At 41.0% G+C, this 27,751-nt stretch overlaps 1 protein-coding gene across 4 annotated transcripts in view; it reads right to left on the minus strand.

The window, feature by feature from the left end:
• Positions 1-13,690, minus strand: part of TCF12 (transcription factor 12) — a 159,842-nt gene extending 146,152 nt beyond the window's left edge. For 3 of the 4 annotated variants that reach the window (XM_071813875.1, XM_065847179.2, XM_065847180.2), the window contains exons 1-3: positions 13,531-13,690; positions 12,314-12,412; positions 11,408-11,480 (exon numbers count right to left, since the gene is read on the minus strand). In XM_071813875.1, coding sequence (XP_071669976.1) covers positions 11,408-11,480; positions 12,314-12,388 — 148 coding nt within the window. In that variant the 5' untranslated portion in view covers positions 12,389-12,412; positions 13,531-13,690. The remainder of the gene's footprint in view (positions 1-11,407; positions 11,481-12,313; positions 12,413-13,530) is intronic. The other variant, XM_065847181.2, reaches the window with a different exon arrangement.
• Positions 13,691-27,751: the final 14,061 nt, after the last annotated feature.

Below are 27,751 nucleotides of genomic sequence, written 5' to 3' on the forward strand. Positions count from 1 at the left end.
AATGATTTTCCCCCATTCGTGTCACATTTAAGGTTCTTCAATAGAAATAGTATGGGAGCAAGGCAACCGTTTCACTTAGAAAAAAGGAAAATATGAAGCTGATATGCTGCTTTATTTGTAATGCTTATTTTCACAACTGTTTTGCAGTAATCAAAATCATGGAGGAATCTCTCTCAAAAAATATTTTCAAACTACTAAAATGGACAAGAACCATAGGAAACTATGAAAGTTATACATAGCTTTTGCAATACATGCTAGGTAGTTGTTAAGATTGTATTGTTGTTCGCAATACACGTTAGTTAATTAAGACAGCTCCATCTATATCTGCATTCAATCTAAGTACGTTAAATATAAGAATTGTTCACAGCGTAAGATTTTTTTAAAGCTGTAGCTTTATGGACAGGGGGTTCAACCAACAATTAGGTGTGAAAAAAAGAAAATCATGTATTTTAAAGAAATCTCTACTTCCCGCTCTTTTCACTCCAGCTATGTGCTAATACTGACAAGGTACTTTCAGATCAATGCACCAAGCGCTTTAGGAGACGCAACAGCTCTGCCAAGAATCCTGCCTTTGAAAGGACCTCCATTGCTATGGCAACAGCATGTTCTCCAGTATCCAATTCGGAGACAACCTATGACACACACATGAGAGATGGCCCAACTCCGACTGATGCCTCACTGCAGCAGAGGCCACACTCTCGTACATATACCACATTTCACTTGCAGAAATACAAGGTACAAACCAGGTTTTTTGATGACACTTCACAGGGTACTTAAGTTACCTACAAACAAACAGCAGCACCTAGGAGAAAAAAATGCCTTTCACTTTAGAAAACAAATATAGGCTATGCAAAGGCCGAAAAGAATATAACCATTAGCACGGAATATAAATTGCATTACAAAGTATCTCGCGTATGTAGGCATTTACCTCTTCTCCAATCCCAACTTCCCCTAACAGGATGGGGGAAAAGGAAAAAGGAAGTGTTGGTCCATAGTAAATAAGCAGATGATTGAACTCAGTACTCAGCAAGTGTCTTGAAAATAAAGTGGGTTTAATGAGCATAACAGATATGCATAAATATAAAACTTGGTTTTACTGCATCATTAAAAAAAAAGTTCTCTTATAACGTTTCACCTTCCACACATAAATGTATTCACAAATGACAGTCTTGACATGTCTTGAAATTTAGTCTAACATATAGAGTTTTAAGCAACCATGCCATAAATATCACTCTTGTAAGAGTTAATATACTACTACACAGGGACTAGCCAGTAATTCAAGTCGTTAAAAAGGATAAGAAGGAAATCTCGGTTACATATCCGTTTCTGCACTTTTATTACATGACAGCTTTCAAAAAAGTCGAAAAAAACCAGCCTCTTGTTCCTCACCCAAGTTCATTCACCCCAGATGGTCAGATATATCTTTCCTGTAACACAATGAGAAACGTAACAACGTGGTTGCATTCTTCACGTTCCTGGCAACCCTAAAATAGTTTAGCAACCTTTAACGTTACTTCTGATTGTACAGTACAGCGCTCATATACTGAGGACTAACAGAGCAGCAGAAAGTTTTTGTAAGAATCACAACCCCCTTTAATATCTTGGCGGAAGAAAGAAGATTAACTTTCATAAAAGTTGACTATTCCCCCCTTTAAAGGGGTTGACTTACAAAGAGGGAAAAATAAAAGGGCCTTTTGCTGATTCATGAAGGCCTGAAAGCCCATTAGAAGAGTGTGCTCTGGAGAGGACACAGTCTCCCAACCTTTAAAGCCTCTCCCTGCTTCCTTTTGAAGTACTGGGCATTATCCAGCTTGCTTGGATGTAGTAATATTACACATTATTTTAATAGTATTCCAAATTAATGAAATTAACAAATGAAAGGAGGAAAAAAGATGGGGGGAGAGGGGCTGGTTTGTTTGGGGTTTTATTGGGGTTTGAGCTTTAGGAAGGTTTTTTGGTGTGTTTTGTTGTTGGTTTGGTTTTGAGTTGAGGAGCTTTCTAAGTTCAGCATCTTACAAGGGCTTGCAAGAAAAATATCTAATTCAGATGCTCTTGTCATAAGTAATATTGACAAAGTTCATGCTCCGTTTTTTTGCGTGCTTATTACTGTCCTCTGGCAAGGGAATACGATATCAGAGATATTTTCAAGGTTACCAAAATAAAAGCATTACAACAGAGCAGAGAACACATGGCAGACATTACATGCATTTATACACATAAACTGGCCGAGAAGTGCATTTCTCTTCTAAAAATCAAATAAAGGGAAAAATTTCTGATTTACTGTACCATTCAACAACCTTGCATCTACGCATCACAAGCAGTAATCTCGCAAAGACATTCTACATAACACAGCCATGTGAACTCGGAGCGGTGAACACCGTGCATCGCTTTTAGAAATGTACAAAAGCTTTTCATTATTCCAAAACTCGGTCATCTTCATTAAATTAGCATCTCTTCATAAAAGCCTTGGCTTCATCTAGCATTCAGGAAGATGAAAGAGTAGCTACCCTCCTTATGGATTACTTCTCTATTACAAGAGAATGTTTTGCACGTCAAAAGCAAACATTAAAGGATTAAATGATATTGTCAGTTCTGTTCTTGTTTATTTGCAGTGGGCAGTGAAGAGAATTGCAAAGAAACAATCACTGATTATTTTAAGCTGCGTTCTTTTCAAGGATTATGACTCATGAAGTTGCTGCATAAAGAAACGGGAACAGGATAGGTGTCGCATTGAAAATCATCAAAACATCACCATATAAAAAGTGTCCTACAAGCAAAGCTGTCTGGATAAATCATTTCACAGAGTAGCCACAATAGCTCTTGGGATAACACCAAGACAATGGTATCTTGCATTCAAATAAACAAAAAATAAAAATATGAACAGCGAATTCCATTATCCTACAGAAGACTAAAAATACTTTAGGATTTTTTGAAGCATATTTACCTCCAACAGCATCCTATTAACACTAATACAACACAGTAGAAAATTCAAGAGATATTTGGTCACAAGACATCCCTTCAGTGTGCAAAATGCAAAATTCAATGACTTTACCATGGAATTATCTACATCTTATAGGTTTTGAACATGTTTTCCAACAGAACTAGAGAAAACAAGTTTGCAAAGCGATGGGTCTTTTTAATTACGCTCTTCACATTTCTCTCACACATTATATGCTAATAGTACAAATCACACTCAGTAAGACTTAAGTTTTGCTCAATTTTCTGTCTGGTTGCCTTCTTATTGACTCATTCAAGTAAAAAAACAGTTTATTTTGGACATTTAGATAGACGTTAAAAATGCAGATAGTACATATAAAAACCACCAACGTGCATTCAGTTTTTATTTTGGGTAAGACTTGGAACCATTCGATACACTAAAGATTTTGTCTGTGAAATCTGAACATGGAAGATGGGAGTACTATAAATCAATTCACTGTCCAAAGAGAGTGAATATATATGATACATATAATAATATAGCAATATATTTTGGTCATACTCTAAACATAACAAATACAAACAACAAGTAACACTACAGAACAAGTTCCTGCTTATATTGAATTAAGGGTAAACTTTGGTTTAAAGTCAATTTCATTTAACACACAGAACACACACATTCATGGTCTAATATTCATTGGTATTTTACCCGCAAAACATATACAACTAGAAATGGCCCAATCTGGATTTTCTTTTACTGGGTATGTTTTTCTAACAATTAGTTCTGCCTATTCATCTTTGTATTTAAAAAAGGGGAAAAAACACAGTCTAAAATGTAATTGTCACAAATCAGGGCTCAGAACACACTTGTATATAAAACTCCAACCCAGACTAACTTAAGTTGCTCCGTGTTACCACTGCTTTACCTTCAGCAGCAGCAAGAACTCTTTCAGAGACAAAGCACAACCAAAATGCTTCCTGCAGCTTTGTTCATGCAAAATAAAGTTGAACAGCGAAAGTAAGTGGTTCAACCTATTGCTAGTACTCCACATAACTAACAACCTGACAAAGCCATGGAGATACCACCATTTCCGCAGCTACAACTGGTACAGAGAAAACAAGTCCACAATACCAAAAACCAAACTTGAAAAGCGTAACACAAATATCTCACGTGCTCACAAAAAACAATATAGGCAACCTCTGTAGAACTTCAGGAGCAAGAAATCAGGTCCACCGCAATAAACAAGATTTACTTCAGGGGAAAAAAAAAAACCACACACTATTAATACAAAACGATCAGTAATACATAAAAAATATCTACCTATTTTCCACTTAGCAATAAAGAGAAATCGTGTGTAATACCAGAGATGTACTTTTTACTCTCCTTTTTAAATGCAATTCTACAGCACACACAGTTTTTGAAGTTTGCTGTAGCACTAATATGGAAGCATACAACTCCCCTGGCCAGGGTAACCCTGACTTAGTTTCATGCTAAGGTTTTACTCGCATTCCTAGAGAGCATTGCCCTCCCAACAGGGCTGTAAAGTAAACCCTTTTTATCAAGTCTCTTCCTCTTCCAACCCCCATTCCAAGAACCTTTTTTAAAACACCAGTAACATTTTTTTTTAATGTGATCACGCGAGATTTTTCTGAATTATATTGGGAAGAACACAAAGTTTATTTCATTTAAAGCAATTTCAGCTCCTTCTTGGGGGGGGGGTAGGTAATCACATCTCCAGCATACAAGAATAATCTAACAAAGTCCTAAAGATTCATTGGGTACATTTTAGCCTGATTATCCAGTGAAGACAGTGAGATATTATTAAATATAACAAAAGCTGCTCTTTCTGATCATTCTTGGTATTCAGTTAACATCTTCACCAAAAAAGTATGTCCTTTATGTTTTTGAATGTTGTGTTTACAAACACGGCTTTGTTTAACAAATGAAAAAAACAAGGCATTCATTCAAGACATTAAAAAAAAAAGTATCATTATCTCATCTTAGACTCATCATAGAAAAAAACCTTGCCCCTACAACCACTAACAAATAACGGATTATAGTATTTAAAAAGTCCATGAGTACTTCAAAATCATCACGTTGAGGTCACAATAGAACTGACCACTTCTGGATTTTCATATTAATAAAAAACCCCAAAAATCAAAGGAGTGGCCATCACTACTTACGACAGAAAAAAGCAGAGTTTAAAAATAAGTTTCCTGTCCTTTGAATGACAATTATGCACTAGATTATACTTTTTCCCCTCTTCTTACAATGCTTAATAACAGAAATAATCATTAGGTTGTATACACAATTGAAAACTAGTTATGAATATTCAATAACAATCTCCATCAAATAATTCACACGCAGAAGAAAACAGTGCCTCTCCTTATTTCCTTATTTACTATTTGAATTTAGTGACTCCCTCACATGAGAACATACAAAACTAATCAAGTTTTACTATCCATTTGTGAAAAAAATGCTAATACATTAAATTAGACAATGCCTCTAAAAAAAGCTTTTTAGAGAACGTACTTTACTCAGTGAAATCATTTATTGAAACTCAATTTTCAAATATTATAAACTCATATTTATTTTGAAGGAAATTTAAGATAGAACACTCGTTTATTATATCACAGATATCACATCTGGCTCTACAGGCAACTTAAGAAATTGTACGGCTTCTAAAAATCCTCAATGCTATTCCCCAAAACCATAACCCTCCAACACTAGCATACCAAAAAAAAAAGAACTGCATCTCTGCAGTCAAGAGACGTCGGCTCAAGAGACCTAGTAGACTATTCAAGTTTATGCACACTTTCCAAGTTTAAAAATAGTCTCCACAAACTCCAATCTTACTAAGTGATATGGTATTATTAATATATTAGTGCCTTAAACATCCTTCTGTTCATAAATTAATACACACAATTTTCAAACATGGAAAAAATTACATTATGCCTTTAGAAACCTGAAGAAAATACAGTTTACTAAGTGTATAGTATAGTATATAGCAGATTAATATAAATCACATAACAGCGTCTATATGCTCAAGTATGGATAAAGTAGAATTATCTGAGACAAACAGCTGTCACACCAACTTGATAGCAAAATGACTAAGGGGTTAAGTCATCTTTGTGTGACAGCTGGAAAGAAGCAGGGGGAAGGGCAACTTTGGCATGTATGTATGAATAACCATAAAATTCCCTTGCCACAGACCAAAAGAGATCACAAACATAAAAAACCAAAAAAACCCAAACCTTAGCAAAAGCTACAGACATAATAAAAGGTCTACAGTAATTAAGGGACTGAGTACAAGCTCAGCTGCCATTAAAGGACACACAAATACATAAGAATGTCATTTATACTTCTCATTAAAGAGAAGAAATTCCTGAAATCTTCATCTCACTTGCATTTGGACCACTTGAAGAGTAATCCATAGGTCTTCCCTACAAACAACCAGAGGGGAAAGAAGCTACAGATACCTTTCTGCTTTCAAGCACGAGGCTTCTATAACTCTTCCCTAACAGCCTTCAGAAGAGGACGGAATTCAGCATCCCTCAGACCCAAGATGAAATACAAGGCTAACAGGTCCACTGGTTCACTGTTAATGGAACTAGAGGACAAATTAGATATTAAAAATAAAGACAATAAAAAAAGCCACACAGCTGCATGACCTAATGTTTGTTTTAACAGGCCACCCTAGATTTCTGGCATTTAATACACAATAAGCTTATCTTCTTTTGAACAGCAAACAAAACCACAGAGGATCACAACATTTTGGATGACAAAACCAGAAATACACATCAAAATCCTGAAATACAGCACTTCCACTTTTTTTAAAAAAATTCTTTAAAAGAGTCTGTCATGACCTAATACACTGTAGGACTAGACTATGTGACTACATGAGACCTCTCATCAACTCCTTAATTCAGGGATTAGGAGCAGGCACTAGGAATTTCCTATACCTCAATGGCAGACTACCAGAAACACACTCAGAGTGACATCAGAGAATCGATTCTTCTTAGGAATCACAGTTCTGACAAAAAAAAAAGAAGAAAAAATAATGTCTTTTGAAAGGTTAGAAACACTAACTTGTATACATAACAAGTCTCATCTTTCTGCCGTTTTCCCCAAGGCTGTGATTTGGCTGTCAGAGTGTCTCTTCAACCCTCACTGTAGATTAAAGAACACAGCATTTAAAACAGTGTCCACCCCAAGATTTTTTTGAGGTTTGTTTGATTTACGAGGAACCGCTGATGCAAAACTAAAAAGGAAATAAGAGTTTATGGGACTGACAAACACTACTCAGGTCAGGTTTTGCTAATTTTGGAAACGCTGCTTGGTAACTTAATAGACCTACTGCCATTGTGCTCATTCTCAAGACACACAGCCCTAATTTAGGGACACTGAAGTTAATGGCAGGCTATCAACTTCAATGGTCCTGGCATCAAGCTCCTAATTACTGGCCTATCCCAATCCACCCCTTACAAGCCCAGTACATTTGTAGACAGAAGTGGAAAGGGCTGCATCTTAAATTTGCATAAAAGGGGACCAAACTGATACAAACAGATATCTGAACAGACACATTCAACAGTTGTTTTTGTGGGTAGGTCTAGTATGAAGAATGTCTGGGTACACACGAGATTTGTGCCCAGTGCTGCCCATACACGTCTGTGCACTCCTTTCTCATCAACTTCAAAAGAATCGCAGAGGCAAGAGAAGTGTTATATTTGGGCAACTTAGCTCTTGAACTGTAACTCTAACTCCAAACTCCTACTAGTTTGGGTTTTGTTAGACATCCATGTTCTCTTCAGCCTTTTCACTGATACCTCACATCTGCACGCGCAGAGCCACCTACAAAAATAATGCTATTGGTACAATGAGGAGGCTACAAAAAGTGAAGACAGTAAGCCACGTAGGAAAATACTGTCTCATATATTCTTCTTTAACGTCAAGAAGTTCTTTGCAATAGCAAAAGAAAGGGGTTTTATTTTAGAGTACCACACTCAAGATTTAAAAAGTTTCAATCAAAAGAAAAACTGAAATTGAAATCAAACCTGCTGGGAACCATAGGAAAATTGTACCATTATTGCCTGTGGCAGGCACCTGAATATTGTGACTGCATTTTAATGGAGCTACTGTAATAAATAAAGGGCATTGGGCAAAATGGGTAACCATCGAAGTTTGTATTGGCACATCTTTTGTTGTTTTGACAAACACAAAACAAAGCAAAATTTCACCACAAATCATGAGCACTGCTATTAACCATAGTAGCAACACAGAAGCTGTTAATTTAAAATAAAATCAGGAAAAAAGAGTCAGATTAAAAAGCCAGACAGAGCATATCTCTGACCTTTCCCTGCTCCTTCTACAATTTCTAAGATAAAAATGGTTTTATCTTCATAAGTTGGTTTTGGAGGAGAAAAGAATGGGAAGTTCTGTTTTAAACAAAAGGTAATTACAACAGGTAATGACAAGGAATATTTTGCAGCTTAACTCACTGACTTCCATGTCAGGTTACTTTTCCAATATGTTTATTTTCACTGGTAGTCTGACCAAGTTATTTGACTTTATCAGCAGCTTACACGACTTACTGTCATAAGATACTACGATATATCAGATTAGTTCACTTATTTCATCTGCAGCTTTCATTCATAACTGATTGACCTGTAAAATGCAAGCCTCCCCCAACACCAGGCTTTTGCTATCTTTTAATCAAAACACAATGCTCATATGTTAATCCATGACAGCATTTTCTTACAAATTATAGACTGTCATATTAGCTGTTTTATTTAAGCAACCAAGTTACACATATATTTTTATAGCATAATCTAGAGAAACATTGCAGAACTACACCAGGTCAAGTTTATAACATCAAAATTAATAACATACACCCTAGTATTTCCAATGCTTCACAAAGCCACACCTGAAAAACAGAACTCAATCATCTTTGAACATCAATTAGTTTGTCCTTTTAAACTGGGGGCCAGGGGGTGGCAAGGAAAACGCATCATGAGCATTCCTTCCTTCTATATCAGGTTTCCCAGAAATATACAGTCTTAAGAGGCGCGCAGACAAGCAGTTGACTTCCACTTACATATCAGGGGCCACTAGGCTGCATCTCTAATCACTGATAGGTTGAGGGGAGGCAGGGAAGGTTTTTTCAGATTTAAGTTTCAATGAGAAAAAAGAGGGGGGGGGATCTATAATTCCAAACAATAAACACATTCATATTCCAACTAAGAAAAGGAAAATGCTTTCCTGTAGCATGCTTGTAAAGACATCAGAAAAATAAAACAACTGAGTTTAATTGGAAAGATACTGAAGTAAGCTTCACCTCTGTAATTGCCATCAAAATCACAGTGTCTCTCTAAGAAGCAGCATCATTCTGCATTCAAAGGAAAAAAATTTTAAAAATAGTTTAAGAATCTGTGTACACTGTGATTTTTGGTATTAGATACCTCCTCCTTTCATGCTTCTCTTTAAAAAGCAGCCTCTAGCAGCAAAAAAATGAAATGAAATTTCAAACATTGTACTGGAAGTTACAGAACACTTGAAATTGAAGCAATATCACGATTAAATCAGAGTGCTAGAAACTAAATGTCTATAATTCATCACTGATCTTAACACAGTCTTTCTACAACACTTAACACTGACTCAGAACACAACCAATATAGAAGTTTGTCACATCTCACTCCTGCAGAGTAATCCCTCTAGGTCAAGGCTTAGGTCGTAACATTTTAAGAATTAGGACATATAATCCCACTAACCAATAAATCTCTACAACTAGAAATGTTTTGAATTAAAACCCACAACTATACACCATTATCTTTTCCAAAAGTTTAAGTTGTAGCTTGTTTGACAGCTGAGGTGTATTGCTCATGATTGGTATCTATGTGATGATACACCATATTGATAGAGAAATTCAAGGGGTCAATAACACTCTCCCAAAAAGCTAAGTATTCTGCCATTGTCTCTTTTTCTGAGCCATCCAAGGAAAGAAGGGGAAACATTACCTACAAATAGGGCAAGCTGCATCACCTAAGAATGGTTCAAAAGCTAAACTAAAAATGAAATCCTTATTGCTTAACAGAAAATTATTCTGCTCATTCAAGAAAAGCAAGGGGAAAGGGCGACGAGATGTTCAGGCCGTGCTCCACACAGCAAGTTTTAGCTGTCTGAATGCCTTTTAAAACAAGCTTTTGAGAAACAGCTGTCTTGAATATTTGTATTTTTTTTTTTTAATTAACTATACTGTATACAAATTTGCTGTCTTACTATTGCAAATAATCTAAACCTGATACACTTCCAGAGAGCAAGACAAAACCAATTACATATCTTAGGAGAGAAAAACTAAAATGCTTCTTCAAGTATTTGGCAATGACAACATTTGCTACATATTTTCATCAAATTAAATGTGAGAGATAGCCTCTGAAAAGTTTGCAAAATTATACAATTCAGAAGATTTAAGATGCTTTGATCAGCAAAAATTCAAAACCGTCACTAAAATGCAAGGTGTCATCTGGACTCCCAAAGCAACAGCTCTGACAATGTAAGAAGCAAAGAGGCGGCATTAGTGCACAACTTCTAACAACTACTTCACTCCTCTACTGGCATCCTAAAAATTTATTTTCATTAACCTGAACTAAGAACACAAACATCACTGTTGTATTCATAAACAAAAACATCACTGTGTTCACAGAAAATAAACATTAATAAGAAAGAACAAAACACATTATCAAAAAGTTATTTTAGTTTCTTTCTGTAAGTAGAAATAAACATGGCCTTTACAAGAATGATACAAAGTATCTGTTAAAAAATTACAATTATTTCCTTTTAAAGGCTTAGCTTAAAAGTCTCTGAAAACAGCTATTACATGGACCTCAATGAAAATACACTGAAACCAAAAAACACACATAACATTTACTCGCTTTTCATATGCACTGATGAAGACTCAACGTGAGAGGATTATATTCGTTAAGACTTTGAGAACTACACAGTACTACAAAATAGTATTAGCCCTACATTTTCCTTAAGATCTGCATTTTAAAACATATCCTTGAGTCAGAAGCATTTCATTATTTGGCATTTTACTGAAGTGTTTTCTCCTTTCATACACAGGCTATGAAATACTTCAACTGAACAGGTAAGTTTGATTTTATGAACCAAGCAAAAACAAATAAGCTATTCATCTTTAACATTAACAGATAAACAGACAGCTTGCACATCTGTACTACTGGAGATACTAACACTTGCTGTACTGAGACAAGCAGTCTAAGGCACATAGAGAAAAACCATGGTTAAATCTAACAAAATGTGTTACAGAGACCAAAACAGCACATCTCTAATTAATCTGAACGTTTTATGAGAATACGTAGAAATGAAAGATTACCATACTTTGAACACACGAAGACTACGCTAAAACATCAAGACCTAGTTACTACGTGAACTTTATGTATCTTGGTTGCATCCTACCTGATCCACTGAACTGGCTGCTTCCTAGCGTAGTTGGTCTGGTTTTCCCACTATTAACAGGTGGAGAAAACATCTGCAAAAAAAAAAAAAAAGTTGCGTTTAAATTAGCTTTGAAACTCTGTGCTAAATTAGTCATGTCAATTTAAATAAAAGTTAATAGGAAACAGATATTCTATTCATTTTTCTGCTAGGAAATAAAGAAAACGTGAGATGCATGTTTAGATACATAAAAATCAATAAGCTAAAGTATTCCTTGCAATCTACTAATACCGCTAATATCTCCTTCCAATGCCAACACAAACAACTGAAAAGAAAAAATAAAAGGAGACCTACTACTACTATGACAAATTAAAATAGTTATATATCTTAAGTTTTGTTACTCAAAATATATTTCTTATTGATTTGTAAGTTTAAAGTCACTAGATAAAGTCGGTTTTTGAGAGATAGTTTCCTATTATGTTTATAAATAAAGCATCTCTCTGATATCTGTTACAAGTATCACACAGAAAATATCTATAATTTTCTAGGCCAAAATCACTGTACAAACTATCAATGAATGACTCCTGTTACTTACAGGCATTAAGTTTTCTTTTGGTTTGTTTTTGGTTTTTGTTGTTGGTTGTTTTTTTTTTTTAAAAAAAAGCCAAATTACCAGTGCCACATGCCAGCTTAACAAATGTTAATTATTAGATTATGCCATCACTGGGTCAGCCTGATTTTAACCAGCTAAACCAATTGACCCGGCTGGTATTACAGTATTAAATCTGGAAGTCTAGACATTACATCAAAGTTCAGGTGTCCAACTTGGCTGGGACGGACCCAGCCGAGCCCTGCGTGCTGCTGCCCCTACTCCTCAGCTGGCTTTACCGCGCAGGAGCCACGGGAAGATCTCGGAGAACATCCTACCGCACTGAAATCCAGCAAGTCGCTCAGTTCCTTGTCGGTTCCTATAGCGGCCATCCTCTGCTGCTGGGAATTCATCTTCCTCCGCTCCTTGATCACGTCCTGGGGGACAGGGAGAGCGGCACGGGCAGCACCTCACCGCGGGCTGGTACCGACTCCGGCTCGGGGAAAGCGGCCCCGGGCAGAAGGCCCGTCGGTCCCTGCACCCCTGAGGCGGGGTGGGGAATCCCCAGGGAGCCCCGCTTTACCGGCGGACTGAGGGAACCAAACTAGCCAAGTCTGCTCAAGTTTGCTCAGGCTCCCATTTCTCTCTCATTCCGCTTCCCCCCCGCCCCGAGCAGAGCACACACACGGCGCGGCGGGGCCGCCACCGCCAGGAATTAGGTCCCCCCAGGCAAGCGAAAGCAAATAAACAGCCGCGGCCCGGCGAAGGCCGGAGAATTAGCGAGAGATTAAGTGACTCACTGTCTCGGCAACAATGGGGCTGACAAGCGGGGCTGGCCGCGGCTCAGCAGAGCCACCTCCGCCGCGGCATTATGGGCGCTGCCGGCTCCCCTCCGCGCCCCGGGCCGCGGCTCGGGCTCGGGACCGGCGGGCCGGGACCGCCCCCGCGCACCGCACGCGCACACGGGGCCGGGCGGGCGCGCGCGCCGCCGCCGCCGCCGGGCTGGGGGTGCGGGGTGGAATGCGCGTGCGGCGGGGGAGCGTGCGCGCGCGGCGCTCGGGGGGAGCGGAAGGAGGGGCGGCGGGTCCGCGCCTTCCCTTGTGCCCGCCGGGCGCCGGGGGGAGCGGCGGGGGCGCTGCCGCAGCCCCGCTCCCTTCCAAGTTTCGGAGCCGCCGGGCGCGCCGGGGCCCGGCTGCGGCCGCCGCGATCCTTTATGAGCGCTGGGAGCCGCGCGGCGCGAAACGCGCGCCCCGAACGCCGCCCGCGGGGACTCGCTCCTGCCCGGGGCCGGGAGCCGCAGCCCGCCCGGGGTCCGCGGCCCGCCCCACCGCGCCGCTACACGGCTGGCCGGCCCCGCTGCCGCCCCTCGGGCTTCCCAGCAGCGCCTTCTCCTCTTCCGCGGCCTCCCCGCGGCGGCCCCCGAACAGCCCCGCTCCCGCCCGGCCGCGCCGCCCTGCCCCTCGCCGCCGCCTCTGCCCCTGCGAGCGGCCGGCCGCCGCTTCTCTCCCCCCACCGCTCTCCCAACTTCTCCCGGGCCCCCGCCGCCCGCACTTACCTGCTGCCCCCCGCACGCTCTGGTGACCAGGACCGGGCCGGCGGCGGCGGGCGGGCCGCGGGCTGGGTGGGAGGCGACGAGCCGAGCGCTCCCCCCCCGCTGGAAGGAACTTGTGGGTTTCCCTCAGGCAGACATTTTTTTGCTTACAGAGCCACAGCACCACGTTCACGGCTCCGGCTCCGTATCCCTCCGCGCCGAGCGCCGCCACGGCCTTAACCCTTGCCGCGCCGCTGCCGGCCGGGGGCGGGCAGGAGGAGCCGCGGCGCTGGCGGCGGCCCCACGGGGACCCCTTGGAGCCCTCTCGGCACCCGCCTCACCCCAGGGCGCAGCGCCGGGACATCCCAGCAGCTGGGGGATGGCGGCGGGGCCGGGCCTGGGCCCGGGGGCCGCTTGCACCGCCGCGCAGGAGGCCGGCGCGCGGGTGTCGGCGGCGCGGGAAGAAGCGGGAGCCGTGGGCCCCCGTCCCGCTCAGGGACACCGCAATGGGCACCCACTAAACACGCACCGCACCCCAGCTCAACCAAACCGCCAGCACAAACCTCGACATGTAGCACTGACATCAACGCACGTGCCCCAAAATGCTCTGAATCCACATACCCTAAAATGTGTCTAAATACTTTTCCCATATCAATATACAGTCTGTCTTTACAAAATAAAGTTACATATGAATTAAATCAAGGTTTCAGCATTCATTAGCAGCTTCCTCTTAAATACATACAATTAAAACTGTAACATGTCAAAGCACGAAAATATGTATGTTAATGCAAGAACACACATCCACATAAACGCAGCAGTTCTCCCAGACGGGTGATGCTACAGGCGATTAAGCCCAATGATTGCCGCGCAGGAACAGGCACCAGCGTGCGAAGAGCCTGCGCCCTCACTTGGGTCCTGCCACCGCTACAGACATCACTCTTCTGTGCTCCATCTCCTTCCCCATAAAACAGCCCTACCAGCTTGTCCTACTGCTGGGACGTTCATTTCACGTCTGGCAGCTGCTGGGGTACCCCGGCGTGTACGACTCTTCTATCGACGCCGGGGGGGCGACCCCTTTGCCACCCCCGCCCCGCGGCTGCCGAGCCTGCAGAGCCCCCAGGCGGCACCGACCCGCCACCGCTGGGCCCGGCCTGCTCCTTCCCGACCCTGCCCTCTGAGCGTGAGAATTGAAAAATAATCGTCTCTGCAGCTACTGGCGTGTCATTCTTTTGGAGCAAGGGGACTTACAGAACACAGGGGCAATGCAAAAAGATGCTGAAAACCCCGGAGAACCTAAAAAGCTCCAGGGAGGCAGCGCCCAGTGCAGAGAGGCACGCTGTGGGGAGGAGCGCTCGCCCCTCACAGGCTGCTGCTTGGCAGCCCCCTACGTTTGGAGAGCAGCGGGCTGTACAGAAGGCTCTTTCGCCCCACTCGAGTCCCTTTGAACTCAACTCTTCCCACCCCCAGATCCCGACTGTGACATCTTCCGGTGAAAGGAGAGAGTGATAACAAACTTACCACCACCAGGCAAAGGCAAATTGGAGATTCTGGCACCTTAAAACATTCTTCTTCGTTTTTCTCCCATGTATGCTGTGTAGTGGATGATCATCTGGCCTTGCGATTCTATGAATATTCATATATTTGCCACTTAGAAATGCAGGAAGCAATTTGTATGAAAATATCAACACAATGACTTCCATTCTCCGTGCCTGTGAGGGACATAAATATGTACTTTTTCCCTTTGATGTATAAATAATACTTCTCTTTAGAAGAAAGCACCCAGTGACAAAGATCATCATACATTTCTTGAGTAATGACCTTTAAAATATTTCAGTTACAAAGAAGTTCCCCTATTTACATCCCGTGAAAACATTGCTGTTTGTGCTGAAGTGTTACTTTTTAACCAGTACTGGTACCCAGTACCAGTTAGTACAGCTGCGCACTGATCAGCATTGGTTAGGAACCTGACTAAATCTAAAGAAGGTGGAAGCAACAATGCTAACAATTATTTATTTGTACTGATGTGTTATGATATTAAAACTTATTTTCCAACACAATAGGCCCTCTGGCCTAAGGTTTTATGGTTCACATTTGTAGGCTTTTATTTGCAGCTAGAAACTCTTGAGTGGAAGATGTTATGTCCACATAATCCATGACACAGGGCTTAAAGATATACAAAATACCCTAAGATATTCCATTTGGTCCATGACATGTCACTTTCTCATGCAGTTGTTGGCAGTAAACATGGTCACTACCAAAAGTCACATCATAGTAGCCATTCTTCTGCATTGCAACTCCATGGGCTGACCATCCTCTTTGAAAATTTCATTTCCAGGCACCTGTAGAAAAATGACTAGAACGTACATGAAGTTTCCAGAAATTACGCCAGACAACTTAGCAAGTACCCAAGGCCTCAGGTAAAGGTTTTGCTTTAGCCCAAAACATACTGTGAGTCTGGCCTAAAGGAGATTGCTCTGGGAAGCCAAAACTGTAATAAGAAATTTCAAAAGAAACTCATTAATGCAGCTTGACTAAAACTGTTGTGAAAGATGAACAACTATCACCTCCTGTATTACAATAAAATTCTAAAAACATATTTAAACTAATGTTTTCCAGGTACTGAACATCATCTGATACATTAGTGAGATCTGGAATCTTTAAACTATCCAGTTTTTAAACCCTCTTCATGAAACACTGATCAGAATTAACATGTACACTCGAAACATCAAGGCACGATAATCTATGCCCATGCAGTATTGTTTTTCACCTGTTCTCAGAATCTCCACAATCCCTTTCCTAAGCTGCTACTTATTTAGTATCCTTTCCTCTCTGCCACTCCCTATAAATTCTTCCTGCTCACTGCAAAAATAGGACTTAAAAAATGCATTGCACATCCTTATCCTGTCATAGTCATAAACAGAAGATGAAACAGAAAACAGTGCGTTCAACATCCAAAAAACCAAAACAAATAAACTCCCTGCTTTTATCTCTTTAGGGATCTTGCTGAGAAAATATAAGCATTTTAAAACATTTGAAGAAACAGGTATCTGAAACCTGGTTCAGACAACTACAGCAGTTTTCCATTTGCAACGAAGAAAAAACTTCTAGTTTCATTCCTGCTTGAACCCCTGGTCACAGTTCTTCCCTTACACAGGTGCAAATGCAGCAAACATAATACACAAATCATACAGAAATAAAAAACTTACAGCTTTGCTGTGACACAACGGTACTTTCCTTGTGTGTTACATAGAAGGCTGAAATGCTACTGTCTTCTGCAACTGTTATACCATTTTTTCTTTCACTTCTTTAAAAATACAAGGTCTTCACTAACTAGGGATCAGATGGGTAGCACAGGAACAATTCCTGAAAATGTTTTCCCTATCATATTTTCATAAGTGAACTATCTATTAAGATAAATGAATTTAGTAGTCTTGTGGATAAATACCTTTTCCTTAAAGAAGCCTGAGGTCTGTCATGCAGTAGTGCAAGTAATAGGCAGGTAAACCCATGCACACAAAGCAATCAGTGAACTCCAGACTCTGACAGAGCATGCAGTACCACTGTAAATCTTTACAGTAACAGCCCTGACAGCTGATCTACCAACATCAATATGGTCAGCTACCAACCTGAGCAATCAGGGAATTGCTAGTTGCCAGATGGCGACAACAACATTCTTCCGCATGCTTCAACATGACCGTGAAAATGAAGAATTACATACAGGACATAAAAAAATTAAGAGGAATATAAAAACCAAATCAGTTGAGCCCAGCCCCCAGCTCATACACTGTTTCCACAGCCTTCATGAATTGCTTTCCACCCACTCCTTAAAGGAAAAATATTTGATAGAGCAGACAGCTGTTGTGCATTCAGGGATGTGAGAAAATGTATTCCGTATTACTATTTAATGTATCGTGCCCACATGAACAAAATAATTGAGCTTGCGTGTCTCCTTTTTGTTTGTTTATTCTTAAATTTACACACACGGAATTAATTCCCCATCACTACCCAAACTGTATGAGCAACAGAGCATTTGACCCAGGATGGAGTTGTCACTGGAATGGCTCCTTTAAATCAACACATATGTGCTCAGCCTGCATCCACAGGCAGCAATTTATCCATAATAAATGCTATTGCTCAGCAAATCTATAGCCCTGGAGAGAAGTCAGCAAACCTCCTTTCCTGCTCTACTTTTTTTTTTTCCCCCCAACAAATTCCCACCCTCACCTAAACCACAGAATCCTTTCTACTGCTTCCAGTACAGCCAGCAATACTCATTTGGAGTCAGCAATAAGGAGAACACAACCTCATTTCCTGCAACTAGCACAAAGCAATTCCATTTTCTGACTGACTTGCTCCTGGGGTCACCTGGAATCTGACTCAAGCCAATAGAAAATTAGAAGATTTTTGTGTCATGTATGAAAGTTTTGGACTAAACTCCTGGGGAGGCACTGTGTTCTTCCTACAGCTCTTCCTTCCAAAGCAAACTTTGGAAAAGTATTCTACAAATGAACTTACAGCTATATTCCTGTGACCAAACCTCATAATTGCGCAGTGCTTGCTGTTATCAGTACAGCCTATCTTACAGATAACTGAATTTGCTGCCTCACTTGCTGCCTGCTATATTTACCTCGCAGTAATTAAAATTACGTAACATATGTATTATGTAACATATTCTACAATAGAAAAGATTTAGAACATTTGCAGGAGGCTACAATAGTGAAACCTCTCACCAAACAGCATTACTTATGAGGGGACCAGAGCGAGCACACAGGTTGACTACCGGAGAGTCAAAACCCGTTTCTGTGGGGACACTGACGGCTACACTTAGTTTAGTGCTGCTGCAAAACGCTCGCTAAGTACTTCTGGCTAAACGGGAAATGGGTAAAGGCTTTAGCTCGCCCTAAGGGACAATCTTCACAGCATAAATTATTACAAAAGCAGAAAGTTGACTTGGGGGAATACGGGGCAAAAAACAAACAAGTCCCACAAAACACGACAACAAGGAGAAATCGCGGCGGGAGGGCCCCACGAGAGGCGGCCTCCCCCGTCCCCGCTCCCACCGCAAGCCCGGGCCCTGCCGCCAGCGGCACCGCAGACCCCAGCGCCGGCAACGCGGGACGGGTCACTGCGTGCGGCGGCGAAAGGGCCACTGAGAGGCGCGGAAAGCTGCGCCCCCACCAGCCCACCCCGTCGGCAGGTCCCTCGGGCAGGGCCTCCGCAGCTCCGCAGGGCCCCCCAACTCCGCTCCCCTCGCCAGCCCGGGCGGGGCCCTGCCAGCAACGCGGCGGCGCCTCGGGGCGCGCAGAGCGCGGCACGCCCCCAGCACCGCCCCGGACGCGCCGAGCTTCGCGGCCCCGAGCCGGCCGCCGCGCAGACGGACAGCGGGCCGAAGTTGGCCGTGCCCGTCCGATCCTCTTCCTGCCCCGTTCCGTGGTCCCGCGCACACGGTCAACCCTCGGCGGGACCGGCCCCTCCACCCGCCGGCCGACAGCGGCCCCACGCTCCGCCCGAAAGTTGTGCGGGGTGAACAATGCGACGAGGACTATTTGTCCTTCCGCCGCCCGCCTGTGACGGCGGGGTAAAGGGAACGGGGGCGGAGGGGGTGGTGCGACCCGCCGCCGAGCGGGAGGGGCCGGGGGCTGCTCCTCGCTTCAGCTCCCGGGGCGGGGCGGCTGACCTCTCCCCGGGGCCGGTTATGAAAGCTGGAGGGAGCGCAGCCCAGCCCTGTCCCGCCGAGGCCCGAGGGGAGGCCGGGAGCGGTTTACGGCGCTGCGCAGGACCGGCCCGGAGCAGTGCCTGCCGTGTCCTGTCCCGGCACCGCCGCCCCGCGCCTCTCGCTGTGGGGCTGCCCGGGCGGCAGCACGGGAAATGACTCGTCCCTGCACGGGGGGAACGTCTGCTTTCCCGCATTCCCTGGTGCTGTCCTGCCGCCGCCCGGAGCAGCAAGCTCCGCTCCCCGTCCTCAGCCCCCACCCAGTTCCCCTCTCTCTGCCAGGAGTGGAACACGAACATAAGGTCTCCATGCGAGCGCGGCACAGCTCGTGGGCCATGTGTGCGCTGGAAAACTTCTCCCTGATTGTAGTTCCAGAAATGAACCTGAACTTTATCAGTTGTAAAGTAAACACTTTAAATCAAAAAGTGACTTTAAGTTCACACAGGAGGCGGTTTGGGTACTTACTTTGCTTAAGCCAACCTTTTAAAATTAAATAGAAGCAATTAACAAGCTTAAGCTAAAAGCAAGCATAATGTTTTCTTGCTTTTACAGTACCTTGCTACCTAAAGAGACATAAGTAGTCACAAGAGATTTACACTTAATCTAAAAACACTGTCTTCAAAGGTGACTTTAAAAAAAATCAGTCTCCTATGAAGCTTAATTCAAATAAACACCTAAACACGTTCTTAAGCACAGCATTAATCAAATCAAAAGTAGATTGCCATCCCTAGAGGAAAAAAAAAAAAAAGTTCTTCTTTTCAGTATATCTCAACCTTTCTGCTCAGGAGCACCGGTTCCTTCTACAGGCAAACAAGACTTTGGCGCTGGAGCGCCAGCACTGCCCAACCTGCTGCTGCACCACTTCATTTTGACAAAACTCATTTATAACCCATACGACACAGATTACAACAAAGAATCACTTAACTGAGTTTATAAAAGAGAGTTATTTTCCGTGAGAAAATACAAAGCTCTATGTTTCCTATGTAAACTATATGCCCGAAACTACAAATTTTGGTCATTGATTGCATTATGCAGTTCAAAGTAAGCCAGTTTTGAAATATTCCTACGATAAGCATCAATGCTGAAAACAATTGGAGCAAAGCATCTTTCACCAAAAAGGCGTCTCACACCAAAAGACGTTGGCTAGATAGTCAGAATGGTCTTAACTTGCAGAGAGGATACAGCATGAGTATCCCTATTTTTAGCCTGGTTTCCTAGGGACACTTGCAGACAACTCCATGGTGTTCACATGGATGGGTGCATTTCCTTAATAAATCACAAACTTATTTGCTCATTTCAACCAAGGAAAATTATGAGATCACATTCACACACATTTAATGGAAACAGGGATTAAAGCAGAAAAAAAAGGTGCACCTACTGATGAAAAGACTAGTCGAGGTCAGTCCCTGCCAGCGACCAAAGAACAGGGGATGGTAATTTTAGATAGTTTCTCTTCTGGCAGAAGAATTTCTGGTATTCTGCCTGCCACCAGGAGCTGGAACAGAAAACTGTTTTACACAGACCTTTTTGAACATTTCCCCATCTCCAGAGTTTCACAGGAGCCAGGAAATAATTGCTTTAATGCAATCAAAAGCCATATAACCCACAAGTACTGATTTCCATTCTAAAATGGCTTGAAAGAATGTAACTGCAGTCTGATGACAGCCATTCCTCAGCCAGTCCCAGAGATTCCCACTGAACACCAACTCCCTTCTTGGCACTGAAGGGAACAGGTTCTGTCCCTCACACATCTAATGACCTCCACAAAATATACCTTACTCCCCCTAATTTGCCCTTATGTGGCTCTTAACACAATTAAATCTGAGGGAGTTGACTCAATTATTGAATAGTTGATTATCCAAGAACCAGAAAATCATGATTATCTGTCTCAAAGTGGAAAAAATGTCAGAAATAATGTGCTAGGATTACTGTGCATAGCATATCACTATTTTGACCATAATGTGTTCCCATGACAGACATGCAAATATTCAAGGCCAGATGACTTCTCTTCAATGGCACCCATGCTTTTGATGAACTAGTTTGCAGTATCTCAGCTGATGCCCTCTTTTATCATTTGTAGATGAGACATCTTATGCATTCACATGGTTATGACATTGACACATGCAGTTACTTATTGCAACTATATAGCTTGCAGATCGTACAGAACAATAAGGATCCTATTTGAGTCTAACAGGCATTTTGAGAGTTTTGACTAAAACTAGAAACTAACACAGAAAATCATGTATGTTATACCATGTAGTAGGTAGTTCCATACAGGTCGTAAGTCTAGAGCTAAAGTACACTTCAAAGAAAGTGAATTTTTTGTTTGTTTGTGAGAGGGGTTTACCTCCTAAACAGCATATTTCTGCTTTCAGTTCTTCTGTGCTTACACAGCACTAGTTATAACTTTCAGAGCATAAATCACAGGTAATCCTACCCTAGCTGCAGGTCCTGGAGAGCTGGCATGTGTCAAACAGAGGCTTCGGAATGAAATATGACCTTTAATCAAGTTTCAATGGCTTATAAGAACAGAGAACCTAAGAAAGGCCATGCTGCTCAGACCAAAGGACCACCTAACTCAGTAGCCTATCTCAAAAATAATAACACAGTATGGTATTTATTCTTTTCAGTTTAATCTCTCATGTGCTCTCAATGAACTGACTGTTCAGTGGGATTCTGGAGAGCAGAGATGGATTTGGCCCTGTGCCCGTTCCTGGTATTGCATTGTTTCCAGAGTAATGAAAAAGAACAATCATCAACCAGGACGTGACGCTCAGGGAGTATGTAAGAACCAGGCATGAGCAGAGTCATCCTGTGTCTGGCATATTCTCCCTTTTGCCAATAAGAAAATTAGGAATTTCTCAAGCAAGAAGTTGCACTTGATTGTTGTTCTTGATGGTTATTGAGGGCTCATCCTTAATGTATTTCTTTGGTGCATATTGAACTATTTTAACTACTCACGAGCTGTACATGCAGAGATCCTGAAAAATGAGTCAGCAAGTAATTAAAATTTTTAATACTATCCATGGGGCAAACACATTCCACAAGGGCAACTCTTTGAAAGTCAGTAAAGCAGATGCAAGTCTTGAGGGGGAGAATTCTATTTGTTCTCCATCAAATTCAGGTTGAATATACTGCCATTGAAAGCTGTAAGGGCCAAGACTGATTTCTAGTAAAATCCGATAATTTCATCAGTCATTTTACATTTCCTGTGTCACCTTATCTCCAGTTGTAAAACTAAGGTTCTACAATACGGAACATACTGTGATTAGTCCAAGATTTCATGGTTCGTATACTACTCTATGCAAGCTGTTACCTCTTGGTTGCTGGGCAGACCAAGCAGAATGGTCAAAGGTCAGTCTCCTCCTCCATTTGCCTTAGTAGGACTTGGGGTCTTCTACCTAGATTCTTATTTTCATGAAACATGTAGGAATTTAGTATCTTTAAGTCAAGTACCCTCTGTTAAATTTGATTTAAATTGGAAAATACATTTTAAAGTTATCGGAAAGACAGACAAACAGATGAACTGGTAGTGCAACTGCATAAACATATCCTCCATAAAGAAAAAACAGAATAAAAGCAGTTATAAACTATACTTGCCATAATATTGTTCTGATTGAATTTGATGGATATGAAGTTATTGGCTTCAAAGGAGGACCAAAGTATAGCCTGTCTCATGTCCCTTCAGTAATATTTCCAGCACAAATGTCACAGCCCATCAAAAGAATTCATATTACATGTGGGAATTTTTCATTAAGTTCCATAAGAAAAAAATGTTATTTCGAAGTCGATTTTTCTTTCTAACATTGTTTTGTGTTAAGCCCCTCTTTTTCAAACTGCACAAAAAGATCCAAATTAGTTGTGTAGCTCAAGGCAATTCCAAAGTTTACATTCATTGTGGGTAGTGATTGAAGTAATGGTTATTAGAGACCTGAGCAGCTGCATTGCCATCAGAGTCCTGGCTCAGAACTGAAAACGGAGGCATTGCTGAGCCCAAGCTGAAGTTCAGAACCTACTTTTATCTCTGGGAGGCAAGAATTATGGTACAGTTTGCAATTTTTTTTTCAATGTTAGTTTAAGGTTTTTGAAAGGCTACTCTTGCATAAGTAAGTTTGAATACTGCCTTCCACATAATAGTTTTAAATATTACAATCCCTGTTCTTATTTTTACTGTTAAGAAAAATATTTTAGCGGCACAAATAGAAAACTTGCAGCAGAATCTTGCCCTCCTGAAGCAAGTTTTAGGTTTCTCCTCAGAGGAGCTATGATTTTTTCTCTGAGCTTTCAACTGTGCCAACAATCAAGTAACTTTGTATTAGTCCGTTTAATTTTCTTTATCTCAGTTGCCTCACATGTAAAATGAGAGGAGACAATAACTACTCTTAAAGGGTTGCCAAGAAGAACTGAACCATAAGATCTTCAAATGAAACACATAGTAAAAATGGTTTTAAGTAATTTAACATTTAAAACTATAAGTGGGTAATATTCTGCATACCTATATGACTGTATTTTCATTTTGCATTATAGAATAGTTGTACATCGAAAAAATCTCAGGTAATTTACACAAGTTACCAGTAGGGATATACTATCTTCATTTAAAAAAAAACTGATTATGTTAATCTAAAAAAAAAAAAAACCTCTATTGGTATTTCATACACGAAGATTTAAAGAGACACTGTCCTACCACTTTTACTTTTTTTCCCCCAAACTTTATGAGAAATATATTTAAAATCACTGCCTGTAGAAGTATTACTAGAATATATACATATGACTGCATTTCCTAACAGCTGTAAAATACCTTAAAAAAAAAATCTTAAGGTTCTATTACCTGTGAAATCAAGGATTTTCTTTTTTTGTATGCAGAGACCATAAATTTAACTTTCTTCTTCCATGTGAAATTACACTCACTAAATTTCTGTGTTTCTCTGATCACGTTTTAAAACATTAATTTCAATAGGAAACAATTTATACGATTACACCTTCTACCTGATATTATAAAAACACTGTAAAACATGTTTTGCAACTCAGTATCAGTATAGCCATTACACTCTCCTTACATCAAATAACAAAAGGGGAACTATTAGAATATCAGTTGAGATCTGCTTGTTGGGGAGAGGTGTTGTTTGTTGAGTATTTTTGGTTTTATGCTGCAGCTGTATATTTGTATATTACATTTATAGCAGTTAAACTGGAACAGTAAAATAGCGTGAGGTACATATATCTAAAAATACAAAAGTTTTACTCCTTAGTATGTAAGACAAGGCAATTTCTTGGACAACTCCAGAGAAGCAGGAAAGTGTCTTCACAATAAATTTTACAGCTATTGGGGCATTTGTAGCTTATAAAATAAGGGATTCTAGATGTTTACCATGAGTTATTACTTATTTGCATTTCATATGTTCAGAAGATATTTTTTACCCCTCCATTATAGAATACACAATACCCAAACAGGGCGGCTGAGGGTCAGGAGGCCAGAATTGTAATATCTAGCACAGCTGCAAGTCTGGGAAGAAGACCATAGAATAGCTAAAGCTTAACTTTGAAAAAGAGGTCTCCAGCTTCTCTTTTCCATAGGAAAGGCTTTATTTTGATAAGAAAACAGTTTTAAGAAGCCTATAAGAGCTTTCTTGAGACAAGAAAAGTTCCCATGGGATTGCTTTTCAGACCACCAGCTAATGCTAAACAGTGATACTTTGGTATGTAAGCAGCTGTAACTACCAGGACACAAAACCAAACCAGAACTGTTACTTTTGCATCATGATATTCCTGAGACTGGTCTCATGACCTGCTCAGTGCCACCTTCTTGGTCTGACTTAGCTCTGCTGTACCCAGCATAGCTGGTAATCCCCACATCTCATTTGATGCGCTGACCTTCTGAGGTCCCTTCCAACATGAATTATCGTATGATCTTGTGATCGTATGATTCTTCCTATTAGTTGGTTCAACATTTCTTTTAACCCCTCACACCAGCAGAGAAACTGTGCATGAAAAACTGCTGCAAGTACATAGAACTTCCTCAGAGAATGGAAGGATGATACCGCTGACCTACAGTCAGCCTTTAGAAAGGTTAGCAATGAAATAGCAGATAGTGTCTCACATGTAGAAAAAATCCAAACAATTTGTTTAGCATGATGTAAAGCCAAATTAAAACTAGGACAGAAAGCTTTTTGGGGGAAAAACACATGCTAAATAAAAGTGGCTGCTGCTACTGCCACCCTGCAGGGCCTTACAAGATATCATGGAATCTGTCAATGTGATTTATTTTTATGAATTATTCCTATGGGCATGATGTATGTATTCTGTGAAGATTAAAAGGAGTTATTTCTTTAGAGATACTACCTTAAGAATCACCATAATATGATAGCGTAATTTTGTAAAATAAAAGATCCCACTCATGAGACATAAACCAGAACAATTCACAAGGCTGAATACATTTTTAAAAGTCAGTGAAGTCAGGAATGAAACAGATGAGACAATGAGCAAAAATATTTTTCAATTTTGAAGCAATGTACTCTGTTACAATACTCCTGTATTGTAGTAGGATTTAATTCTCTTGACTAAATCTGTTAGCCCTTCAAGAACCTCTGAAGTGGCTTCCACTGTTGACCACTTTTTTAAAAGGCGTTACCACTCTGTCAATTGCCTATAGAGACACCATTTTCAGAATAAACGTAGTGTGTTTTGATTAGGGTAGGCTCTTGCTTCTTATAGTAATTTTTGTCTTCATCATTAAATGCTGGTTTTTTTGTGGCAGACCACTTATGCATGAGAATGTAATTGCACTTCTGCATTAACTATATGCATATATAACTACATCCATATTTATACATATGTATGTTAACTACAGCACAAGGTACTTGAGAAAACATAAACATAAGTTGTTAAAGCCATTACTTACCAAATCAAAACTTGTTTTTAATAGGTGTTCTAGGTACCTGAATATTGATTTTCTTTAATATAGGTTTAGTTATTATTAAGTGAGCTTCCTAAAACCATTCATGGACACAAAATCAAGAGAATCAGGAAAATTGATTATGTCACATTCTAGAGGTAGCTGTAAGGCAATTTATCACTTATGAAAGGACTTCAAAAGCTTGTGAGCATTTGGGACACCACATATCAGAAAAAGAAGTCAAGTTCGTAAATGACTCACCAAACACTGCAGAATGAGGAAAATTATCCTGGGTATCTTAGAGAACAGTGATATATGTCCAAAGGCTCTTTTAAAGTAACAAGCAAACTGGGGAACAGAAAGCATGGCTAAATATTTTCCTTTTTTCTCTATGTGTATACTTTCTTTATGTTGCTAATGGTAAAAAGACACTGACTTAGAACTCATGCCACAAAAGTCACATGTTCTGTATCAGGGCCCTAAGTGCACTAATAAGGTCTCTCAGTAATTGCTCTGACCAGTCCCACCTGAGATCTCCCCACACCTTTGATCAGGGACTTTATTTAAGCTCAGGTTGGGCACTTTTCCTGAGCTATGTCTTAGGTGTTCCTGTTGCTGACTTTGCTCTTGAAATGCTGTAGAGTATTCTTTGATGGATCTTGGGCCCTGTCTTGCCTGATGATCACTGGACTATTGATAGGACCTGTTACAATCTTACTTTCCTTGCCTGTCTCTGGTGCTATGGAGCTGTGTCTTGTTGGTGAGTTCCTTGCCTCATCTGCACTGTTGTCCCCCATTAGCTGCCAGCTTAACTTCCCTTAGGGAGCAACCTGTTCTTTCTGTTCCCTGATATTGTGCTTAAACTGCATTCCTGAAGAGGCACATTATGAAGAGAATTCCTGAGGTAGTTGTTAGAAAAGTAGAAAACTTGTAATTAAGTAACTGGAGTTTTCACTCATGGTTGAAGGGTAAACTGCAGTGGGACCGATGGGCCCTTTCTGGGGTTGCAGTTTGGATGCAGTTCCTCAGGAACTTGGCTAGCTCTGGAGCCTGCACAGAGCAGTGCAGAAGCACACAGTATGTGATACCACCCAGGTAGTTACTGTTGTAATGCATAGTGAAATATTACTTTTATAGAAGAGACAGCTGTTACAATAAACTTACATGTTTATTTTGTAATATATTGGAATATAAGCAATGGGACAGCTACTGGAAAACAATTATTGGAAGAAATGTGTTTTATGACTGAGACCTATCTTGGCCATTAACTGAGTCTTGACAGTTATATTCTTTTTCTGAGAGAATGGAACAAACATTGGCTTTTTATAAAACACAAAGCTCTCTTTCAGCTTTTTTTTAAAGCAGGATGGTAGCTTACCTTCCCCATCCATTGCTCGTTTTCAAATACTAAAACAAGTTTTAAACAGTTAAGTACCAATCCAATTTTTTGTATCCATACGAAGTGAGTCTCACTGAGTCATTTATTAGTGAAGTGTTAGGAATGAGTAATAATTTTATGAGGTGCCATTTTTCTGTAGTATATTAAATGTGAGAGCACGTCAAACATATTGCCGCTAAGGTTTATTGTTAAGACTGCTGAAAGCACTTTGTTCAAAACAATGTTTGCTGTATCTCATATA

The sequence above is a fragment of the Patagioenas fasciata genome, chromosome 12 (assembly GCF_037038585.1).
Source record: "Patagioenas fasciata isolate bPatFas1 chromosome 12, bPatFas1.hap1, whole genome shotgun sequence".
NCBI lineage: Eukaryota > Metazoa > Chordata > Aves > Columbiformes > Columbidae > Patagioenas > Patagioenas fasciata.